At 55.8% G+C, this 20,948-nt stretch overlaps 2 protein-coding genes across 2 annotated transcripts in view; both read left to right on the forward strand.

Moving 5' to 3' along the window:
• Window positions 1–15,633, forward strand: part of MSI1 (musashi RNA binding protein 1) — a 30,495-nt gene extending 14,862 nt beyond the window's left edge. Inside the window, exons 5-13 of the mRNA XM_026075232.1 lie at window positions 2,641–2,689; window positions 4,783–4,865; window positions 5,474–5,591; window positions 7,165–7,245; window positions 8,536–8,592; window positions 11,507–11,575; window positions 11,701–11,855; window positions 12,289–12,354; window positions 13,349–15,633. Of these exons, the coding sequence (XP_025931017.1) occupies window positions 2,641–2,689; window positions 4,783–4,865; window positions 5,474–5,591; window positions 7,165–7,245; window positions 8,536–8,592; window positions 11,507–11,575; window positions 11,701–11,855; window positions 12,289–12,330 (654 nt within the window). The 3' untranslated portion in view covers window positions 12,331–12,354; window positions 13,349–15,633. The remainder of the gene's footprint in view (window positions 1–2,640; window positions 2,690–4,782; window positions 4,866–5,473; window positions 5,592–7,164; window positions 7,246–8,535; window positions 8,593–11,506; window positions 11,576–11,700; window positions 11,856–12,288; window positions 12,355–13,348) is intronic.
• A 3,088-nt stretch (window positions 15,634–18,721) lies between these two features.
• On the forward strand, window positions 18,722–20,627 carry PLA2G1B (phospholipase A2 group IB). The gene is made up of 4 exons (XM_026075262.1): window positions 18,722–18,755; window positions 18,835–18,994; window positions 19,719–19,846; window positions 20,485–20,627. Exons 1-4 carry the CDS (start codon window positions 18,722–18,724, stop codon window positions 20,625–20,627), a joined length of 465 nt encoding a protein of 154 aa, XP_025931047.1.
• Window positions 20,628–20,948: the final 321 nt, after the last annotated feature.

Below are 20,948 nucleotides of genomic sequence, written 5' to 3' on the forward strand. Positions count from 1 at the left end.
GGAGCCGGCACCAGCCGCGAGGGGTTGGGGCGAGCCCGGCGGCGGTGCCGGACGCGGTGCTGGCAGCGCCGCTCCCGGGGGCCGCTCAGCGCCCTGCGGCCTGTCGCGCTGGCCTCGCTGGTCCCGCCGTGCCCTGCGCCCCGGTACGGGCCTGCCGGCATCTGCTGGGCCTCGCTTTTAATAATGCAGCCGACTGCATGCAGTGCCAGTCTGAGACCGCTGAACTCATCTCACCTGTTGCCCTGGAAAGAGGCCGGAAGAGGTGCTTGCGTGTAGGTTTTGTTGGCAGCAAAAAACAGCAGTTGTGGCTATACACTGAGCTTTGGTCCCAGAGTTGAGCGGGGTGAGATTGTTTTACAAATATATGTATATACAAAGCTTCGATTTTCAGGAAAGGTGATGAGATGACGGAGCTCTGAGGTGCTTCTGTGAAGTTCGTGACAGGCRACAGCTTTCAAATTGCACCTGAGTGTTACTGTAAACAGGTTTTCGCAGGACAGGGGTGCATTTTAGGGTGCTGAGCAGACACCTGGTTTCAAAGTGCTGGCAGGGACTTAAAGGAGAGGATGGGCTTGAGGCAGCTTGCAGCTCCTCTCCGCGCACGTGGCGTGGTTTGGGACGAGACTGCTGCGCTTCTCCCGACTCCGAGCGCTCGCGTGCCGCAGGAGCGAGCAGACGGGCCCCTGGCGGCTGCTCTGYGGTGGGTTTGGGGTTGCTCTGCCACCCGTGGCTGCTCCCGCTCCCCAGGGCTCGCTGCGGGGGGGAGGACGGCGCAGGTCAGCAGCTGGGCTGGGCGCCCGCCCCGCCAGGGTTTGCTTTTCCATCTCTCGCCGTGACGGGCTGGTGAGGCTCCAGCTACGTGAGCTGATGTCGTCACGAGTGGTGCCACCTTCGAGCGCCGCTGGCACGTGTCTCCCCGGTGCGTGCTGGCGAGGAGGATAGTTACGTGCCCAGCCCCTCCGTGAAATGGATAGGGGAGCGGATCTGGCTTAAAAACAAATAAAAACAAGCAATAAAACCGCATGGAATATTTTTTACCCCGGTCAGGCCTCCCCCAGCACGTCCCAGCTGTGCTGGCGCTACGAAGGGGGGCAGCGTAGGAGCAGGGGTGAGCGGTGAGGGGGAACGGCGACATGACGAGCTGCCGCTGGTGCTCCAGCTCCCGACCCCGCAGCCCGCGAGCGGCAGGCCGGGGAGCCGCTTTGGAGCTGCGCAAGGCGCCGGCCCCCTTCGGCATGGCTTAGATTGCCGGTGAGGTTTGCAGGTCTCTGTTGGCTTAGCAAAGGGACACCGGCCCGGACGGGAGCAGTGCGAGATGGGAGGAGCCGGGCAGCCTGTGGTCACCTAGCTGCCATGGCGCGGACGCGTTGGGAAAACCCAAGGGCATCAGGGATGACATCTCCTTGCTCGCGATGGCACTGGAAATGCTAGCAACAGCTCCCACCATCCTCGTGGTGTAGAGCCGGAGCCGGGCGCCCCTTTTTGCCAACAGCAGCCCTGTCCCCTCCCGGGCCAGGGCCGGTCGCGCAGCACCAGGGGCGCGCTGTGGTCCCAGCCCGGGCTGCGYGGAGAGCTCTGCCCCGCCGAGGCCGCGGGCACTTCGGGAGAGGGCGGGAAGGCAGCTGCTTCCCGGGGAGGAGGCCAGGGCGGCGATCCCCCCGCGGAGCCGGGAGCCGCAGCGCAGGGGTCGCTGCTGGGGGAACGGCGGGCGCGCGGCGCAGCGCGGAGGAGGACGGCCGGGGCAGCTGCTGGCCGAGGCCCGTCGCGCCCCTCCCCGAGCATTTGTCCGTCCAGTTTCATAATCGGATTAAGGCAGCGGTATTAGGGAGGAGGGATGGGTCAGTGGGACAGGTTTGCGCTGGGGCTTACGCAGAGGGGATTGCCGGGTATTTTTTAACCCTGCTCGGCCTGACCCGGCGAGCGGTGCAGATGCGCCTCCGCGAGGAAACACCCGGCAGGGAAGATGGGGGGGAAAGTGGCACCAGGCGGTGATGCGCTCGCTCGCTCGCTCGCAGGGGAGGAGAGCGGCACCAGGCTGGCGGGGGGATGGGATGCCGGCGCCCTTCCCCCACCGGGGAGGCAGCCCTCGCTCAGGCCTTGCAGTAAATTTGCTCTAATTACAGCCTCCAGCAGTGGGAAACCTCACTTAGAGGAAAGGCTTCTCTGGGGTGGGGGCGGGGGCGGCTTCCCAGCTTTCCCAGGCGGGCTCTGTTGTCTGAGGCCTCCGCTTCCCCCGGCGCTGGGAGGCCCCTTATTCCTCTCCCCTCTCTGGCTTTGCTTCTCTCCCCCCCTTTAATTCTGCGCTCCTTTGAGGCCGGGATTTGGGAACAATGCGCTCGCTGCTCTTTGCCCCCGCGCCGAGCTGCGGGCAAACAAGCGGGGTCACTTGCGGCGGCGGAGGCGAGGGGAGAGAGCCGCCGGGGGCTCCGCCGGGCGGCACCTGCCCCGGGCTGGCTGTGGCAGGGGGCCCGGGCATGTGCCTGGTGTGGTACCGTGCATGCGTGCGCACGCCCCGTTCTCCTCGGGGATGGGGGGTCTCGGTGCTCTCTGGTTTGGGGAGGCCAGGGAAGCCGGGCGTGAGCATGTCGGCGGCTGCTTGCGGCAACGGCACCAGTCTGACGGGAGCCCTTCTCTTTGCAGGTGGACGACGCGATGCTGATGTTCGACAAGACCACCAACCGACACCGAGGTGAGAGCAGCCTGCCAGCCGGAGGAGCGGGAGCCACCAAGGGTTTGCTCCGTGCCGCGGGTAGGGAGGGGGGTAGTATCGCCCCAGCAGGGCAAGCAGGTCACAGCTGCTCTTTATCTTGCTTCCAGTCGCCCCATCCTTTTGCATCTGCATCCTTCGCCAGCGTCCCTCGCAGCACAGAGGGCTTTTGTCCAGTGCGTTTCCTGTGCTGCAAAGTCGCCGAGTTGCAGATATGTGAGAGGAGGCGGCCCCATCTCCTTCCCCGTTACCTCCACGGCTCCAGCCCGCAGTGTCTGTCTTACCTTGTCCCGAGTAATCTGAGCTCCGGGAAAGCTGACACGAGAGGCTGACGAGTGCCTGCTCCTCGCCCCTTCCTCGGCCCGGAGCCCGCTTGTGCTCCCAGGTCACCTTTTCCTTCGAGTCRGCCGGGTGGAGTCTGGTTACAGGATGGGAGCAAGGCTCTGGTATTTGTGCTCCCCAGACCCAGCCCACCCATGGGTGCCCTTGCCTCCCGCTCCCTGGATGTATCTAGATCTCTTGCACACGTCTTCAAACTGGCTACCCTGGAGCATGGCAGGGCTTGACAYCAGTATTGCACCAGCTCAGAGTCTCGTCGGCAGCGACTTAACCTGCAAACTTAGTGTCAGCCTCCTCCAAATCAGGGCCAGGAACAGCCTGGTGCTGGGCCGCTCTCACGTCTGGGTATTGATGAAACACTTGCAGGCACCTTGGCCACCAGACGAGCACGCGAAACACTGCCTCGCTGCTCTTGCTATGCTGTGTGCCCTTCAGAGCAGCCACCTCTCGTTTATTTATTTATTTAGAGCCTTTAAATCTATTCTGGTTGCCTGGCCTAGGACATTGCTTCACCATCATCTTAGAAGGGAAGAAATGGTTCAGCCCTTGTTCCTCCGTGGATGCCTCCCGGTCACTTGTTAATAAAAGGCTGTTGGGCGTCTCAGAGGGAGCAGGGAGCGGTGTCTTCCACCACGTCTGCAGCCCGGGCTCTGCCAGGGCGCGCCAGGCCTGGCGATGTCTGATGGAGCTCGGGGTTGGTTTCGGCGTCAGGCTTTTGCTCCTGAATTCCCGAGGCCCCCAGCTCATGGCTGTGGAGGTGAATGGTGTGTAGGTACCTGGGCATGGACAGACAGGGGGAGAGACTCTCCTTGCGGTATGGAGACAAAGTGGGGTTCTGGATAGGGGTTCCCCGTCTGTTTTTAGAAGTTATTTTGAAGTGCCATGAAATTAGCCACTATCAATTCTGGAAAGTTGAAAGCTGTTTAATCCCAGCTTGGTTGTAAGGCAAGCTTAAAGACATCCTCTGACCTGCCTCAGCTCTCCAGAAGTGGCGAGAGAGGATTCCAGTCAGGCAGGAGAGGATTTTTGTCTGCCCACCCTGAGCAGTCTCTGCCAAAATTGTCAGTGAAGGAGCCGGTGAGAGAGACGAAGTGGGAGCGCGGGGCAGGGGCCAGCACCACGCAGTCCCATTTTACCCCAGACGCTAACTTCACTTTGGTGAAGCTTTGCAAATCACAGTGCTTGCTCGTGTCCGTCTTGCTCGGTGCAACTGTCCTGCTGATATCTGCCTGCTTATCCAAGGCCTTAGGAGCAGTGACGGGGGCTTTGAGGAGATGTGCAGGGTGCTGTTGGTGGTGTGGTGCTTCTGGTGAGGGTGGTGATGGCCTGGCAAGCAGCTGTTCATCTCTCCACCAGCTCTCTTTGTGCGAGCAGCTGCAGGGAACCTCCCCAGCGTTATCAGCCGTGTGGTTTGCCTTGCAAATAGCAAAGTTAAAAAAACAAAAAACAAAAAACCAAAAAAACTTGCTTTTGAGAGCAGTTGGGTTCAGAGAGGGTGGGAGGTACAGAAAGAGGAGGAAAGGGGAATCCATGAAGGGATGGTCCTGTCTTTGCTTCCTGTGCATAAAGGCAGGATTTGCTGGAGAGCGAAGATGAGTGACGGCCGTTGTCAAGGGCTGGTTGTGCCATCCTAGGAGCCTGTGGCTCCTTCTCTTCTCCTGCCAATAAAAGAATGTGGGTAACAGGCGCAAACTGCAGAGCTCTGGCCTGATCAGGGAGTTTTGCCTTTTCTTCAGGGTTCGGGTTTGTCACATTTGAAAGTGAAGATATTGTGGAAAAAGTGTGTGAAATCCACTTCCATGAGATCAACAACAAAATGGTGAGTGCCTGGGGCAGAGCCGGAGGGAGAGGGCCAGGGCGGTATCGCATGGAGAGCAGGGCAACGGGACGGGGTGTGCGGCGGCAGGGCCCTGCGCACTTGCTCCACACTGGGGAACTGGACTGATTTCTTTTCCCCCACATCGCAGCAGCCAGTCTGGGGAAAAAAAAMACAACCCAGCGTGGAGGTGAACCAGCATGATACCAAGGGTTCAGTGAGAAGGACYGAGAATTGTGCACTGCTTGGGGATTTTGAAGTTATGTTGAAACCTCTTGGTGGCCTGGGAGGGGGCAGGGTGTTGCCTTTATTCCAAAATGAGGAAAACGAGGCTTTGAGGCCCTGGACAGGGTCTGGCAGCGCACCGAGAGCAGGACCAGGGGTAGAAGAGCAGCATGTGAGCTCCCCATCGCCCGTTCTGGCCGCAGAGCGTGGGGCACGCTGGCCCCRTGGCGAAGGGCAGCGAGAAGGGCTGGAGGTGGCCAGGGCCCGCAGAGGGCCGTCCCCGGCGAGCGGTGCCGGCTGGCCCACGGCCTGGGGCGCTGCGTGCGCTCCGTGGGAGCGCTGCGTGCCGGTCGCGGCCGAGTCTGCTATTTTCTTTCTTGTGGCAGGTGGAATGTAAAAAGGCGCAGCCGAAGGAGGTGATGTCCCCRACGGGCTCGGCGAGAGGGCGGTCCCGAGTGATGCCTTACGGGATGGACGCCTTCATGCTCGGCATCGGCATGCTGGGTAAGCCGAGCGCAGGCCTCTCCTGCTCCCCGTTAGAGGTGTTCTCCGGAGGGCGTTTCGCGGCGCCATGAGCCGGGAAGCGGGCAGGGCGGCCAAGGGCAGCCTCCCRCCGTGCAAGGCCGGGGACACTGTGGAAGCACCGGGAGCTGTTTGCGATCGCCACTTGCCCTCTGGTGGCACTGGGAAAAACTGCAAACTTGTCACCGTTCTGCTTCAGCTGGAGCCACAAAGACGGAGCCGTGTGCTGGGGGGCTGTGTCCCCCCATAACTCAGTTCATGCTCCTGCAGTGTGACACCTTATAAGCAGTGATTCTCTAACGGCTTTGGAAAAGGACCTGCCGACATAGCTGAACCGAGTCTGGAATAATCTGCACCCAAGCCTCTTCCTCCCACACTTCTTCAAGCTTTCTGATTAAATAGTTGCTTGAAGAGCCCCAAGCCTTCCCCTTAAAATACAGTGATCTATATAAATGTTCTCACTGGCATTCAAAGGCTATAAAGATGCCCTTAAAATTGTAGTTAAGCTTTGTCTCACTTTATTCCCTCCCCACCACGATATTAAGTATATTGCAAGGAGAACTATACACTTAACATGGGACTGTTCTGCAAGAACTTGGTGACAAGCAGGCTGTGGTTCATGTCTGTCAGTGATTCTGAGACAAACGTGTTCAGATACAAGATTAAAAAAAAGAGAGAGAGAGAGAGTCCGCTGTAGCCCCACTTCCTTGTGCCTGGATCTGGGAGTCGAGCACGATCCGTCCAGCGTGGGTGCTGCTCCTGGCTTGTCTCCCTCCCGCTCTAGCCAGGCTCGAGTTGAACCGAGAGCACTGTTTGTTCGGGCTCGTCGCCGAGCGGTGCTCCGCTTGCCTTTCGCTGCTAAGCCTGCCGAGTGGTAGTTAGTCACTGAACAAAACCCCAAGAAGGGCAATTTTTTCCCCTATGTTTTCACTCGACTTATTGAAGGAAAAATAAATCTGCAGCCTGCGGTTTGGGGTTTGCCTTTCGTAAGCCATATGAATTTTAAACCAGCAGGCTCAAGCTGAGTCACTGGGAAATCCACATACGCGTGTCTTGGGAGATCTCAGATCAAATATTCATTTCTGAGTCMACGTCCCGCGTTCTCCCAGGCTTGTTCGGGATAGGTGGTCAGCTTCCCAGCRGACGGCAGGAACCGTCAGCCTGCCTGGTGCCCAGGAGAATGCTCTGCTTGCGTTCGCCAGCTCTTCTAGCGCAAAAGTGACTCAGAGCTATTCAGCCTTTCAAATGCCCCCACCTCCCTGAGCTCCTGTTCGTAAATCCAGCTGATGCATCAGCAAGCCTTAGTTTGCAGAGCTGTGAGCTTCTGACAAGAAAACTCCATGTCCCTACATGTTTGGAGAGAGGAAAAAATTAAAAGAGCCTGCTAAAACTCTTCTCCAGGCTCGCGTGCATCGTGTGCTCTGCCTCGGCGCTTTCATGGTTTTTCTGCTATTAGCCCTGTTAGTTCTTCATCCTATGGGTCTCACTGTTTGCRAGCAGGTGGGGGCTGAGGACCTGGACTCTGCAGTAACAGAGCTCTTTTCTCTTCTACCAGGCTATCCAGGCTTCCAAGCAGCCACCTACGCGAGTCGAAGTTACACTGGCATCGCACCCGGCTACACTTACCAGTTCCCTGGTGAGTGGCGCTCCCTGCTCGTTCGTTCAGCCTGCCTTCAGGTGATGGGAGGCCCTGGCACCGTCGTGACCAGGCTCTGCCTCTTTTGCCCTTTCCCCTGCTTGGTCTTTCTTGAAATTGGAGACAGATGTGGAAGGGGGAGGGGTGAAGCCCTGGAATAGGTGGGAACAGCCTGTCCTTCATTAGGATTGTCCTCACACTCCAGTGACAGGAAAAGCCCAAGGCTGCTCTGCTGCCCTGTATGTGAGCCTGCTCCGTAGGGCTGCTGCTGTTGCCCAGGGGGCCCCTGCGGCTCTGCCTGTCTCGCTGCCTTCGTGTGTGTCTGTCTCTCTTCACCAGAGTTGCCACTGTTCTGAAAGCAGCACTGGATTTTAAAACATGGCTTTCCATGGGCCAGGGGATTCCTAGGCCTCCGAAACACAGGAGCCTGTAATGCTGTAGTCATGGGCCAGGAGTTGTTCAAAACACTTGCAGCCTCCAGAAAACATCTGCTGGGGTGGTGGGCTGCAGATCCCCAGCGTACTGGGTGGTTTCAAACTCCCAAGGCCACCGTGTGCTCAAAACGTGGACTCTGCAATCAGTGGTGGGAACCTGCTGTGCTGCAGCTGCTCGGGGCTTTCTGCGGCTTCCCCTCCCCGTTCTGCGCAAGCCAAGCGCGTGATGCACAGCGCACTCAGAAATTAGACCTTGCTGTTTTCTAGAGAAGTGGCAACTCTGAGCATCCCTTCCCTGCTCCATCCCTCAGTCTAATGGTTAAAATATCAAGGCCTGATGTTAAGGGCTGGGAGTGGGACGTGGTGTCTTGGCCTGAAGCTAGCCCAGGCTGTGTGTGGCTGAAAGGTGCTGTTGCCTCCTAGCTTTCTGGAAGCTCTCTGTGAATCCAGTTTATAGTGGCGTCAAGTGCCTCCTAAAACCATGCCCGGATCAGCGCGGCACGTCCTGAGCACCACGGCATTGCCGCTGAGAGGTCCCATTGGATGGTCACAGAGCAGAGCTTGTGGGCAGACCCGAAGCTCGTGGGCTGGGCTGGGCTGGGCTGGGCTGCACGGCGGAGCTTGCACTGGCCCTGCCGCAGCCAGAGTCACTCTAACAGTAAATGGATCCTTTCAGTCTCCAGGGCGGGTGTCCAGCATCTTTCAGCCCCGGCTCTAAATTGGTTTGAAGAAGTCATTGGCGTGGTCTCAGCCTGGCTGCAGCCTGTGCCCCCAGCGGCCCCCGCTGCCGTCRCTCCGCGGGGTCTCCCTCGGGGCGTGTGACGAGTTCCTAAGCTGTCTTGCATTTCGTTTTTAGAGTTCCGTGTAGAGCGGACCCCTCTCCCGAGTGCCCCCGTCCTCCCTGAGCTCACAGGTCAGTCCCGCTCGTTTCTTAAACTCACAGGCTGGAAGGGGAGAAGGGGGCTTTGGGCTGTTCCCGTGGTGTTGCTGCTCCGTAGCCTGGCGCAGATAGACTGGAAACGTTCCTTATTTCCTCTCCCATCGGTCCTAGCTCCATTGAAAGCAGGGGCTGCAAGGATGGAGGGGGGATCAGAGCCGTGTGCTGAGAAGGGCCGTCCAGGTCATGCCAAAGGAAGGCGTGTAGGTGTTAATCCCTAGGTGGCATTTGCTGTTTTCAGCTCCTCGTTCCAGGCTGGGCGTAAAACGGATGAGGAGAGCTGAAGGGAGCAGGGAACCTTGCCAAAGGTCTGCGAGTGGCCTTGGCCAGAGCTGCTGCAAGGATGAGTACCGGAGTGCTGGGAGGAGGGAGGGGACGCGGGGGGCACTCGCGGTTGCCCCAGTCCCGGTTTCCCCGTGCCGAGGGTGCTGCAGGGAATGCTCTCCCTGCTCCGGGTGGTGCGGCTCCCAGCTACTCCCACAMAGGCCTCCTGGACGGAAGCGAGTGTGGTGGGACTCTGTGGAGGGCCGCAGTGCTCGCGGGATAGCATGGAATGAAATGGGGGCAGAGGGCCGTTCTGCAGGGACTCGTCCAGCTCAGTGGCCTTAAAGTGTGATACCCTCCAGTTCCTCAGCCCCGGCCTGTGCGCAGTGTGCTCCTGCTCGGTGATGCTCCTTCTGCAGACTCTGTCTTCCATGGCCGTGTTTTCCCCAGCTCTGTTCTGTCCGTGGTATTTGTTGTAGAAAAGCAGCTTTCTGTAGTTAGTGGGCTGCCTCCCTGCTCCCTGTGTGCCGTCTCGTTTCCGTGGTGTCCCTGCTCTCCAGCACTCCCTTGCCCCACCTCTCTCAGGGTTTGAGTCCCCCTGTAAGGAGGGTGTGGGAAAGCTTCTGGAGAAGCTCTCCTGGAATGGATTGGTGCAAACAGGCTCAAAATGGGGTTTCTGTGGCCCAGAACAATGTTGTTCCTCAGGGAGTCTCTGGGTCCTGGGGATGCCGAGGTTGGCAACCACCAGCTAACAAATTGCCCAGAACAGGGAGAAATCCTAGCGCCCTCCTAGTAAAACCCTTCCCTGAAACCATGTATGCAACTGCATAAGCACCTGGCCCCCACCTCCGAGCTTTTTGGTTACCAGACAAAGGAGATTTGGGTCCAGTGTGTATTTACATGTGTGCTTTTTCAGCGAAAAGCAGAGAATTTGTAGAGGAACGTTGATGTCTCGGCAAGCGGTGCTTTTTCCCTCCCTGGCTGCACGGTGCCTCCTCCTAGCGGAGGTGAATCACCCAGAGCCTGGCTGTCACGGACGCCTGGGGTGCACCAGAGCTCTGTACAACAAGAAGTTATTAATGCTCTTGTCCTGGCTGGGTGCCACGTTAGCTTACAGTCCTGAGTGTCTCGCTGAAGTACCAGCTGGGCATCGTGGCAGTCGTCCTTCCCCGTTCTGCTTACGTTCTGTTAAACATCTACTGTGCAGCCTCTTGGCTAGGGCGAGAGCTGCAGTTCTCACGTATAGTCTGGAGTTGGTCCCGTGAAGTGTGGCGCCCCCGCGCTCCTACAAAGGCGCAGCGAGCTGTGCAAGCGCTCGAGGGCCCTTGTGCCTTGAAGTGGATGCGTGCGTGTAAATGGGCTGCGCTTCATGGGCTTGGCAAGTGGAGCTGAGAGGAGGGGATGGCACAAGCAGGGATGATTGCTCCAGCACGTCGGGGAGCGAGCGTGCAGGTGCCTTGTCATCGCAAACCCGGTTCCTGAGTAGTTAGGCTGCCAAAGCAAGAAGAGCTTTTCCTGGAAGCAGACCTGGAGTCTTTCTGAGGAGACCCAGCCTCCCGGCTCGCCGAAAGCAGATTCATTCGGTTGCACGTTAGTGACTTGAGGCAGTGAAGGGGCGAAGGATGGGTGTGAGCTGCCTTTCCTCCCCAGAACAGCGTCTTTGGGGGTGATGTGAAGCAGCAACACGCTCAGGTTGGCCCAGGGCCTCTAATGAGCGACTAACCCAGATAAAAGCCCCATATGATGTGTGCTTGAAACAGGCTGGTGCCTGCTGCTAAATATTCCTGTATAAGCTAGTCTGGGTTTCAGCCTTCTAACGCGATTGATTTGTTCTGACCTCTTTTTATGGTGCTCTAAACAGAATCACAGTGAATTTCACATTCAGGCATGAAATGCTGACCCAGTCGTTTTGAGGGCAGAGAGAAACACACTGGCTAGATGCCTCCTGCCTGGAGGGCTAGAGGCCTGTAGCAGTAGAAGTGGGAATTAAAACTGCTACATATAAATTAAGACTTACTGTTTTAATTAAGCCATTTCTAGTTCCTGCTCCCTAGGTATGTTTCCCGCTCTTCTACAATAAGCGGCAAGGGGTTGAGCAGTTCAGGAGCAAAACTCCGAGTAGGGAGGACGGTGGTGAGTCTTGAGCGAGATAGAGAAATAGGGAGAAAGAGGCTATTAAAGTGTTGTTCAAGAGCAGCGCCAAAGGATGGCGAGGAGGGGCTGAGCCGCAGGATGCTGAGTTGCTAGCTGCTGAGCTTCTCCACGTTTACAGCCAAATCTGGATCTCCAGCTTCAGATTAACTGTGTATTGCAAGCTAAGTAGCGGCTGGATAGATCTGGAATTGCCCCTTCTGGTTTGGCTCTTCCACATGCCACCCTCAGCTGTTCCAAGGTGTGGGGTTAGCAGAGCATGGCTAGTTTTTCCTCTGGACATCCGCTGTGCAAAGGATACCTGTAAACGGGGGGCTGAGCGCTCCCCAACTCTCCTCCCTGGATGTCCTGTGGGATACGCCAGGCTGACACACCTGCGTGGCTCTGGTATTTCCCAGCGGGAAAAGGCGGCTCCTCTTCAGGAGCTCCCCGCGCAGCCACGATGCCCCTGAGATGCCTGTTCCTTCCTTTCCAGCCATCCCTCTCACTGCGTATGGACCAATGGCGGCAGCGGCGGCCGCGGCGGCCGTGGTGCGAGGGACAGGTAACTGCCACTTTCCTCCCCAGTGCGGCGTCCCGTCCCGGAGGTTTGCGCTGGGCTAGGGGAGGGGGGTGGGACGGGGTTGCATTTTTGGGATCTTCACTTGGTAGTTTTGCTGCCTGCCTTAGGTTCCACCCCCAGTCGCACCGGTGGATTTCTGGGCACCACCAGCCCCGGGCCGATGGCCGAGCTGTACGGAGCTGCCAACCAGGATTCGGGGGTCAGCAGTTACATCAGCGCTGCCAGTCCAGCCCCCAGCACCGGCTTTGGCCACAGCCTAGGGGTGAGCGTTCCCTGCCCGGCTCTTGACGGGGGGAGGGACGGGGGAGCGGTACGGCCAGCGGATGGGGAAGGGGCTGCCTCTCCGCATGGTTCTCCGGCGGGCAGCCCCCTTTCAGCCCGCAGCCTGCTCTCCTGGCTACGAGACACCACCCACCACCCCACCGCTGGCCCCGGACCGCAGCTGGTGCAGAATGCGGCGCTGTGGGGAACCACACAGCACTCAAGGTCCGGACCTTTCCCCTGTCTGGCCTGAACTTCCCAAGGGCCTGCCGTGGCCCTGGCGGCATCCTCCAAGGCGTGCTCCTCAGAGCTGGCACCTCCAGCCAGAACCAGCTTCCCAGGAGCTGGGCCGTGGCCGAATTCGTCGTGGTGGTAGGTCTGCTTCGCTTTTCTTTTGTTTGCTTTACAGTGGGGTTTTAACTCTTCTTTCGCAGGGTCCCTTGATTGCAACAGCTTTTACCAATGGGTATCACTGAAGCTGGGGACCGAGGAGGCAGGAGGTAAGAGAGCTGCAAGCAGGAATGGGTGGTGGGAACTAAGCGAGAGGACTGAAGTTGCGAGCTAGCCGCCGCGCTTGGGCTGCTGGGCAGGAGCTGCGGATGCTGCCACGAGGCTCGCCAGCCGACCCAGCGTGCCGGAGGAGAGTCCCGGGCTGGCTCGTGCCCCGGTTCTGCGCCAGAGTCCGTGGCTCGGCCGGCTGCGTTGCCAGGCCACGCTCCTCGGGCTGGAAGCGCTGCGGCGAGACCACGTAGTGTCTGGGTGTGAAGGGGAAGGCAATGGGAGCGCTGACAGAAGGAGGAAAGGATTCGGCCGGAATCCAGGGGTGATGCCGAGAGACAAGCCTGTCTCCCCCAAGGTTCGGGAAGCCTCCTCCCTGCAGCTGGCCGCTCTCCCTGCTGCTGCGAGCGGTCTCTGGGGAGCGAGGTTTCCTTCCCTGTCCGGGAGGAGAAGGGCAGAGAGGGAAACCTGAGCCTGATGCGGCCTGTTTCTGGTCCAGAGATGGGCTGGAGAGGGAACTGGTGGATCGTCCCCGTCTGCTTTGCAAACACAGCAGAATTTTGTTGGTTTAGAAAGGAAAAAAAACCTTCTCCAAATGGAAGGCAAAAGCTCCTAGGGAAGGGCGACCTGACAGGAGTCCGTGGCAGCCTGGCAGGGCTGCGCTGAGCTGAGAAGGGGCCGGACTCCGCCACGGCCCGGACGTGAGCCAGGAATATCGCAGGTCCCGACAGGCAGGCTGCCTGCACCGGGCCGGCGGGCAGCGCGGCATGCGGGGCCTTGTCTGCGGGCCTACGTGTCGCCATCAGAAATGGAAACACCTCTGCCGTGCCCCACTGCTGTGCTGGAGAGAGGCAGAGCAAATTGCCCGGAAAAGTCTGTGTTGGGGCAAGTTGGGATATTGAGTATTTCTGTCAAATAATGGGGGGAAAAACCACAAGGGAGCAGCGGTTGGTGGTCGTAGATCCTGTGCCTTCCCTCCCCTGCTGTCTCCCGCAGACTCCCCAGTGCCCGACCGAGGACGGCGGCTGGAGGAGCTGGTGAGCCTCGGGGGATGAGCCAAGGTTACCGTTTTCTGGAATCAAACTGCACACTGCCGGCTGGCCGCCAGGCTCCTGCCGCCCTGCCCTGATCTCTCCCCTTGACCAGACCACACTGGACTGAACCCGAGGAGATCATCTCGCTTTCTTACTAACCACCGACGGTTTACGCTTCCCCCCTCCCTGCCCCCCCAGCCCACCGATTCTTCTTTTATTTATTTTATTAGCTGTTAGTTTTATTTTTTTATTTTATTTTTTTATCTTTTTTGGGGCTCCCCCTTTTTGTTGTTTGCTCTTTCCCGAGCTAGTAGACATATTTTATGAATTGGCTTTGTGATTGTGTTAGGTAGTTTTTATTGAGGAGTATTTTTATTTGGCTTTGAAACTGTTTTGAATATTTTCAACTCTGTTGTTGTTGTCGTCAGTGTTTTTAAAGCACGGTATGTAACAAGAATGCAGTTCTGAAGGGAAGAAAGAGACGCAGAGAGAGCAAAGGCTGAGAGGAACTGATGTATTTCTATTTTTTTTAAAGAAACTGTTTTTAATTGTTTCTGTTTTGTAAATGTGAGGCTTTGAAAAGTGTGAAACTCCAAGGATCCGAAAACGTTGGACATCGCTATGGAACAAAACAAATGTATATTTTGCTAAGTGAAAAACACTATCCTTACAGCTGAGAGAATTTCTGTTTTCCTAGGTTTAGTTTTACGTGGGGTTTTCTTTTTCCTCCTGTATAATATGTAAATATCGCGAGGTGAACCTGGCTGCCTGCCGCAGCCTGGCTCCAAGGAGCAGCTCCAGGTCCTGGACTTGGTGCCGCAGCGTGAGCAATACTCTCCAGCAGAATCCTGACAGGACTCCGTTCTTTTTTTGTACACCTTTTACTGTAAGATTTTAAGACCTCTGATGAGATGGAAGGGGGGGTGGGGGCGGGGGTGAGACGTACCGGCCATTGGCCACATTGCTGAGCGGGTTAAAGCTGCTTCCGATCGCTCAATGTACAGACTCCATCACTGGGCTCCGTAGTGCCAGCGTCTGGTTTGGCTGTAGGTAAGAGGGCTTTACCGCCACTGCTTGTCTTGGTTACTTTAAAAGGAATTCACTCTCCAAACGCTATCGCTCGCGTCAAGATTTCCTGGGAAGGGGATGCTGCTCCGGAGGYGAGGGCATCGGGAGGGCTGCCGCCCCGGGCGGGGGAGACGCGGGTGGTCGTTCTGGAGGGCAGGGCGCTGGGCTGGGGAGTCATTAACTGGGGAGAAAAGCAGCAGGGTGGTGAWCTGGGGCGGGTTAAGGGCTTCTCAGGGATTATACAAATTACAGAATCGCAGCTTCCCCTTTGCTTTACTCCGTGTTCTGAAGAGCGGGGGAATCTGTCCGCTGTGGTGTGCGGGGCTGAGCTGGTCCCTTCTCCAGAACCTGCTGGGGCTTCCCCCAGYGTGGCCCGGCCCACGCTAAGGAGCAGGCTCTGCCCGGGGAAGCCTCCAGCAGGAGTGCTAGGGGCAGGTTTGGGTCTGGATTAAGTGAACCAAAGACCTTGTTAAGGGGGGTGATTAAGCCTTTTATTAAGATGCAGCCAAATTCTTTTCCCAGGGAAATAACAGCTTCATCTTAAGTTTTAAAAATCATTCCCTCTCCTCCCCCAAACTGAGCCCCTGCGAGGGAGAGGGCCATCTAGAAAAGGACTGGGAGGGCCACAGTGCCCGAAGGGCCCTTCTCTTCCCTCCCCTCCCCTCCCCTTCYCTCCCGGGCGCYGGAGCTTGTCCTGACCTGGGCGATACGTTTGGAGAGTTCTGTTTAGGTAAGAGGGTACTTTACGGATTAGTACTGAAAACACAAAGCAATAATTTTTGTTACTGAGACAAGAGTCTGTATGTCTGTTTTTTTAAATATTTCCTAATTAAAGAAGAGCTGCATTTTATTGGGTTTATTTTTATTCTATATACTTCAAATTTGGGTCTGCGGACAGCGCTTTCCTCCCTCTTGGTAAATGCGCTGAACTGCTTCTGTGCCCCCTCCAGACAGCCACGGGCCGGCTGTGCTGCTGCTGGGCTGTGATTCACTCTGGCCAGTGCTGCCGCTGCCTGGAGGCTGGGGCTCCGGTTTCAGGGTGGGCATTTTTTTTAAAAGAAATAAAGCTGTGTTTTTAAGCCAGTAAGTTATTACACTCCAATGTTTGTTCTCTCCACACCTGTAACCCTTTTTCCAGATTTCAGTTTTAAATTCCTAATAAATTATTTGAAAACTGTCCTTCTCTGTCATTATTAGGGTGTGGGTGGTTTTCCAATGGGGGAGATTTTAGGCGAACTCGGACCTGGCTGGAGTCTCGTCCTGTCATTAGATAAAAGTCCAAGGGCTCCAGTTCTGTGTTCTGCTCCCAGCTTTGGCTCCGGCCCAGTTTATAATGTGAGGCAGATCTGGTTTCGGTAGGGATTATGTCTCCTCTTTACATTATAGGGGTTTTTAAAGATATCCGTAGGTTGAAGAAAGGAGAAGACACCGTGGTGTTTAGAAGGTTGGCCCAGATACTCTTTGGATTCATAGACTGCAGTGGACCGAGGGGGCTAGATGTAAGAAAGGAAAGTGTAGAGATGGGCGGAAAAATGCCTTAATAGATAAAGAAGAGAACTAGAAGAGAAAGGCAAGTTATACTATAACAGTGTAAAATAGGGTGGGGAACCTATGCGGCAGAGTCTTAATTGTATAAAATTCTTAACAATAATTTAAGGTGTATCTAGTGCAGGCCTGTGAATTTAGGAACCAGTAATAAGTTGGGCTCTCCTCATATGCACACTGAAGGCCAGCAACAGGTTGTTATAATTTCTGAAGACCAAAAATAGCATTGGTGGAAAAATCTTTACCCTGCTGGGCTTTTTCTCATACGGCACTCTTATAAAGCTCACATGCTCACTTTCTCACACTTGGTGCCTCTCTTGCTACATTATGATGGATGAAATCTGAGATAGGAAAGGTACTTGCCGTTTGTGACTTAAAAAGGCCAATTTACTAATGGAAGGTTTTTTAGCAACATCAGTGGTAAATCAGAAACTGAAAAGTGGGGACAAAAGGAACCACAGCGTCTTAAGATTCATAGGTAAAAGAATGAACAATAAACAAAAGACTAAAAGTGGCTGAAGTAGCAAAGGAGAAGGAGAACTCTCTACTGAAGGGAAAGCACATTGATCTGTGAGCGAAGGATTAAATTATTGTTTCTAAACTAACTGGAGCGTGGACTGTCCTTTACATCAGCCTTTGATCGTTGTTCAGTGTTCTCACTATTAGGACCCAAGACTCGAATCGGTACCTCAGCATCTCTTTGCCTTTAACTGGCGAGTGGGGAATCTCAGAGAGCATGTGAGAGTTAAAAAAACCTGGTGCTTTCATCGGGATGTCCAGCTGTAGCCTTCGACATCCTATGGATACACTGGGCATCCTGCCGTGCTTTCAGCTGTTACGACGGCGAGGGTGTCCTCGTCATCGCTTGTGGTGAAGGTGCCCTTCAGGAAACGTGCATTGGAACCTACCGAAGGGTGTTGAACCCTAAGTCTCCTGGATAAGCACTCTGAAAATTTGGGCTGTTGTGGAAAAGCAGACTTTGCCTCTTCCCCTGGCTCATAAAAAACAGAGGCTTGTTTGGGTGCATTTGAAATAAATGGGGACTCCTGTTGTCAGGGAAGTTGTCTAGGATCTAGTGCATAAAAATGCCAAACCTTCAGCCTTGACAGTGTTAGAGCCTCTGGGCTCTGAAGACAAGTGCAGTATTTTGGACTCACCCCAGGCAGCTCCAGGAAGCTTTCTCTCACCTCGTGCCTTGGCAGAGAGAACCAAAGGGCCTCGCTGGCTTCTGGGTGTTGGAGAAAAAGAAGCTGCTCTCTCTGACCTACTGAAATCTGCTGTGTGAATTAAAACTTGTGAGCCCAGTTCAATTCCGGTGTAAGACCTCTAAGGTCATTTAAGAATAGATGCAAGTGCTTGCGTAAGCCAGATAATATTAGCCTTTCCAGGCAGGTGAGTACTGTGCCACCTGCACGTGGATTCAGCAGCTACTGGAGTAGGGCTGGCCAAACACAACCACAAGGGAAGATCAACTATTGCATTTCCAGACATGTGGTTAAAGTCTACCGACTAGCATAGAAATTAATTTCCCCTAATTTGAAGAGCAGGGACCCTATGTGAGAGGGAGAACAGGTAGCTTTTTCTGGACGTACCTTGTATTAAAACGAAGAGCTGCATTTACCAGACAGATTTTGATGAACAGAGGAGTGAATGGACATTTAAAGGAAACAAACTCTTTGAGCAGGTGGCACGCTCACCTTTTCCAGAGTTGCTGTGACGATGGCAAGTCTAAAGATGTAAAGCATCATCGTGAGCCCAGGAGCCTGATGGCACGGTATGCCATCAGAATAAGGGTGACTGGAGGCTTCTCCGATTTCATCTGACTCCGCTGTGCCTTGCTGTGTGCCTGGTGAGGTGGTAACGTATAGAGCTTGACCAGCTCATGCCATGCCTAGCCCTGAACTGCAAATACCTTTTTTTTTTGGTCCTCTGCTTCACTGAAGCCTCAGGAAAAGGCCTGTTGAACCTCTGCTGTTTGGAAACTGCAGATAATAGTTTCCATGGTCTTCCCACTACCCATGTGTTACTGTCTCAAGCCATTTTCTGCCAGCTCCCACCACCTTCCTGTGGTCACACTTTCCTATGTCATTGTGGCAGTTCATTATGCTGCTTTTCCCAAGCGATTGCAGAGGCTTTCCAAGTTGCTTGGCTCCCGTTCCTTGCCCAGTAGTAGCTCTTCCTCATAAACGGTTTCAAAGTCAAAAAATTTGCCTGAATTTTGGTCAGTTCAGCTCGTGCCAAATGGCCATTTGGGATGAGTGAACTACTTGTATCTTATTCCCTAAATTAGGCCAGGAGAATCCATTGGGAGGTACAAGATTAATGATGAACCGGGACGCCATAAGAAGAACACGCCACGTATTAATAGGGTGGATACTGGTATGCCAACAGTTTCCAACATAACTGCCAACACTGCTACATTTTTTAGCAGAGAGCCCGTAAAGATACCCAGATCTTTCCAGCTGACTTCTAATACTAACATTAGAATAATTTAATAACAGAAATCTAAAGAGCAAATATTTGTCCTCTGGAGTTCTGGCGTTTCAACTCCACTGGCCTTCAGGTGGCCATGACACAATCTCCTGGCCATGGCCTCTGATGGAGGTTTGTGTTTAGTAACGTAAATACTAGCTCATTTATTTTACCTCTGTGTCAAGGTGAGCTTGCAGTATAAAGGGCCACCTTTTTTTTAGCAGTAACTTCTTTGTTAAGTCCTTCACTAATGAAGTCTCTTGTACTGCTTTTCCTGCTGTCCGGTGTGTATGTGGCATTCCCGCCCCCTCGACGTCCCCCGACAGCCCCATGTGTAACGCTAACCTCTGTGTTTTTTCTCAGTGGCTGCAGCCAGTGCTGCTGTCTCACCCCGGGCAGTATGGCAGCTTCGTGAGATGGTCAAATGCACCATCCCACAGAGCAACCCTCTGGTGGATTTTGCTGACTACGGCTGCTATTGCGGCTTGGGAGGCAGCGGGACACCGGTAGATGAACTTGACAGGTTGGTAAGACTGCTTGCGCAAACCTCTTTCCTCTCCTTGCTTGCTTTCTGTGGTCTGCAGGGCAGCTTCGCCTCAGCTGGTCCTGTCAACGTTCACAGAAATCTCTGGCTGCTGCGAATGACGATTTTGCCCAAAGACTGATCTAAGGGAAAAAGGCTGTTTGTTATTGCACCCCAATGTGTTGTTACTAGGATAAAATATAATCCAAGTAACTCTGACTTCTGTGGCAGCTATGCTGGATGGCTGGAACGGGGGTGTCTCAGCACTTTCGTAGCACTACTGTGCCAGCAGCCAGGAGAGCAGCGCTGAGCACACGGCAGCGTTCGACCATCGCCACGCTCAGTGCTGAGCTGCACGATGCCAAGAACCAGCCTGGCGGTTTAGCGCTCATACGAGGTTGATAACCAAGGTGCAGTGAGCTGAGCCAGCCGCTAGCTCACCAGGAACCGGGCGCTGAGGGGGACCTTAGGGTAGATGCCACTCTTGTGCTCCCCCTGTGCCCGATGGACAAGCCTGCAACGACGCCGGAGCGAGGGCACGGGAACCAGGCAGCTCGGGGGCCGTTAGTTTCCCTTTGAGGTCCCTCATGCCTGCTCCCCTGTCACTGGGTGCCTTTTTTTGCTCAACGCCTCTTCTAAGGAACACCAGCCTATTTGGATGTCCTACAAGTCAGCTGAGTTAGCATCGCTGGCATTTTCTGACCTTTTCCTCCTTGTTTCCTAGGTGCTGTCAAGCACATGATCATTGCTACAGCGAGGCAAAGAAGCTCCCRTCATGCAGAGTCCTGCTGGACAACCCGTACACAAAGACGTACAGCTTCACCTGCTCTGGCAAAGAGATTACATGTAGCAGTACGTCCCCTTCTGTGTCACGCTCCTTCAAAGGTCGCTTCGATATCCTTTCTGAAGGAATGAGGGCTGCGTTGCGCTAGACGCTGCTTTGGCAGGAAAGTGCTTCCTGACAGCTACCCAGCCCTCCGCCGTCATCCCCGCCTGTCGGGAACAGGGTACCCTGCACAGGCGCTGGAGCAAACGCTGTGTAGCGGTTCCTGGCTGCATTAGAAGTGACACGGTATTACAGCACGCAGGGAAGTCTGTCCCCTTCAGGGAATAGAGTGTTATTTTTCTGAGAGTCCTTTTAATTGAAGTATTTAAGAGAGCAGCACACTGGCTGGGTAATGTTTCACAGCTTCTGCCAGACAACTTTAACCTAATAGATCTGAGCTCCTGCAAGGCGCTTGGGTTGTGACAGCAGACAGCCTGGCGAGCGGGGAAGAACGGTGGCAGGAAGGAGGCTGCTGGGCTGGTGTGAGGAACCAGCTCCAAGGACGGAGGCTTTGGGGCGAGGGGGCGGTGGGAGAAGCACATCACCCCAAGAGGCAAAGGCAGCAGTGGGCAGGGCTGACGCCCCACAGGAGCGCCTGCTCGAGCCCCTGCCTCGTCCTGCGAAGGCGCAGGCAGGCCGTGACGGCTCCCCCTCTCCCCACCAGGCACCAACACCGACTGCGAGATGTTCATCTGCAACTGCGACCGCGTCGCCGCCACGTGCTTCGCCAAGGCACCCTACAACATTGCCCACAGGAAGCTGGACACCAAGAAATACTGCCAGGAGCCCTCTTCCTCCCAGGCCTGAGGGCAGCCACGGGCTGGCGGCTGCTCCTGACTAATAAACGCCTTGCAACGAGCCGAAATCTCCGGCCTCCTCCCTGCGCCGCGCTGAGGGGAAGAGCGGGCGGGCGGGCAGGCGTCGAGCGCCACCGCCGCCCCTGAGGCACCGCGCGCCGGGGGCCGGGGGAGGCCACGCCCCCTTTGCCAGCGGCCCATTGTGGCGCGTGCAAGGGCCGCCGCCAGCGCGTTCCCTGATTGGCCGTTCGGAGCCGCGGTAGGAGGGGGGCGGGGACTGCGAGCCCGCCGGGCCAGCGCGGGCGCGAGGCAGCGAGCAGGTGCGCCGCGC

The sequence above is a fragment of the Apteryx rowi genome, unplaced genomic scaffold, assembly GCF_003343035.1.
Source record: "Apteryx rowi isolate R43461 unplaced genomic scaffold, aptRow1 scaffold_40, whole genome shotgun sequence".
NCBI classification, from domain to species: Eukaryota; Metazoa; Chordata; class Aves; order Apterygiformes; family Apterygidae; genus Apteryx; species Apteryx rowi.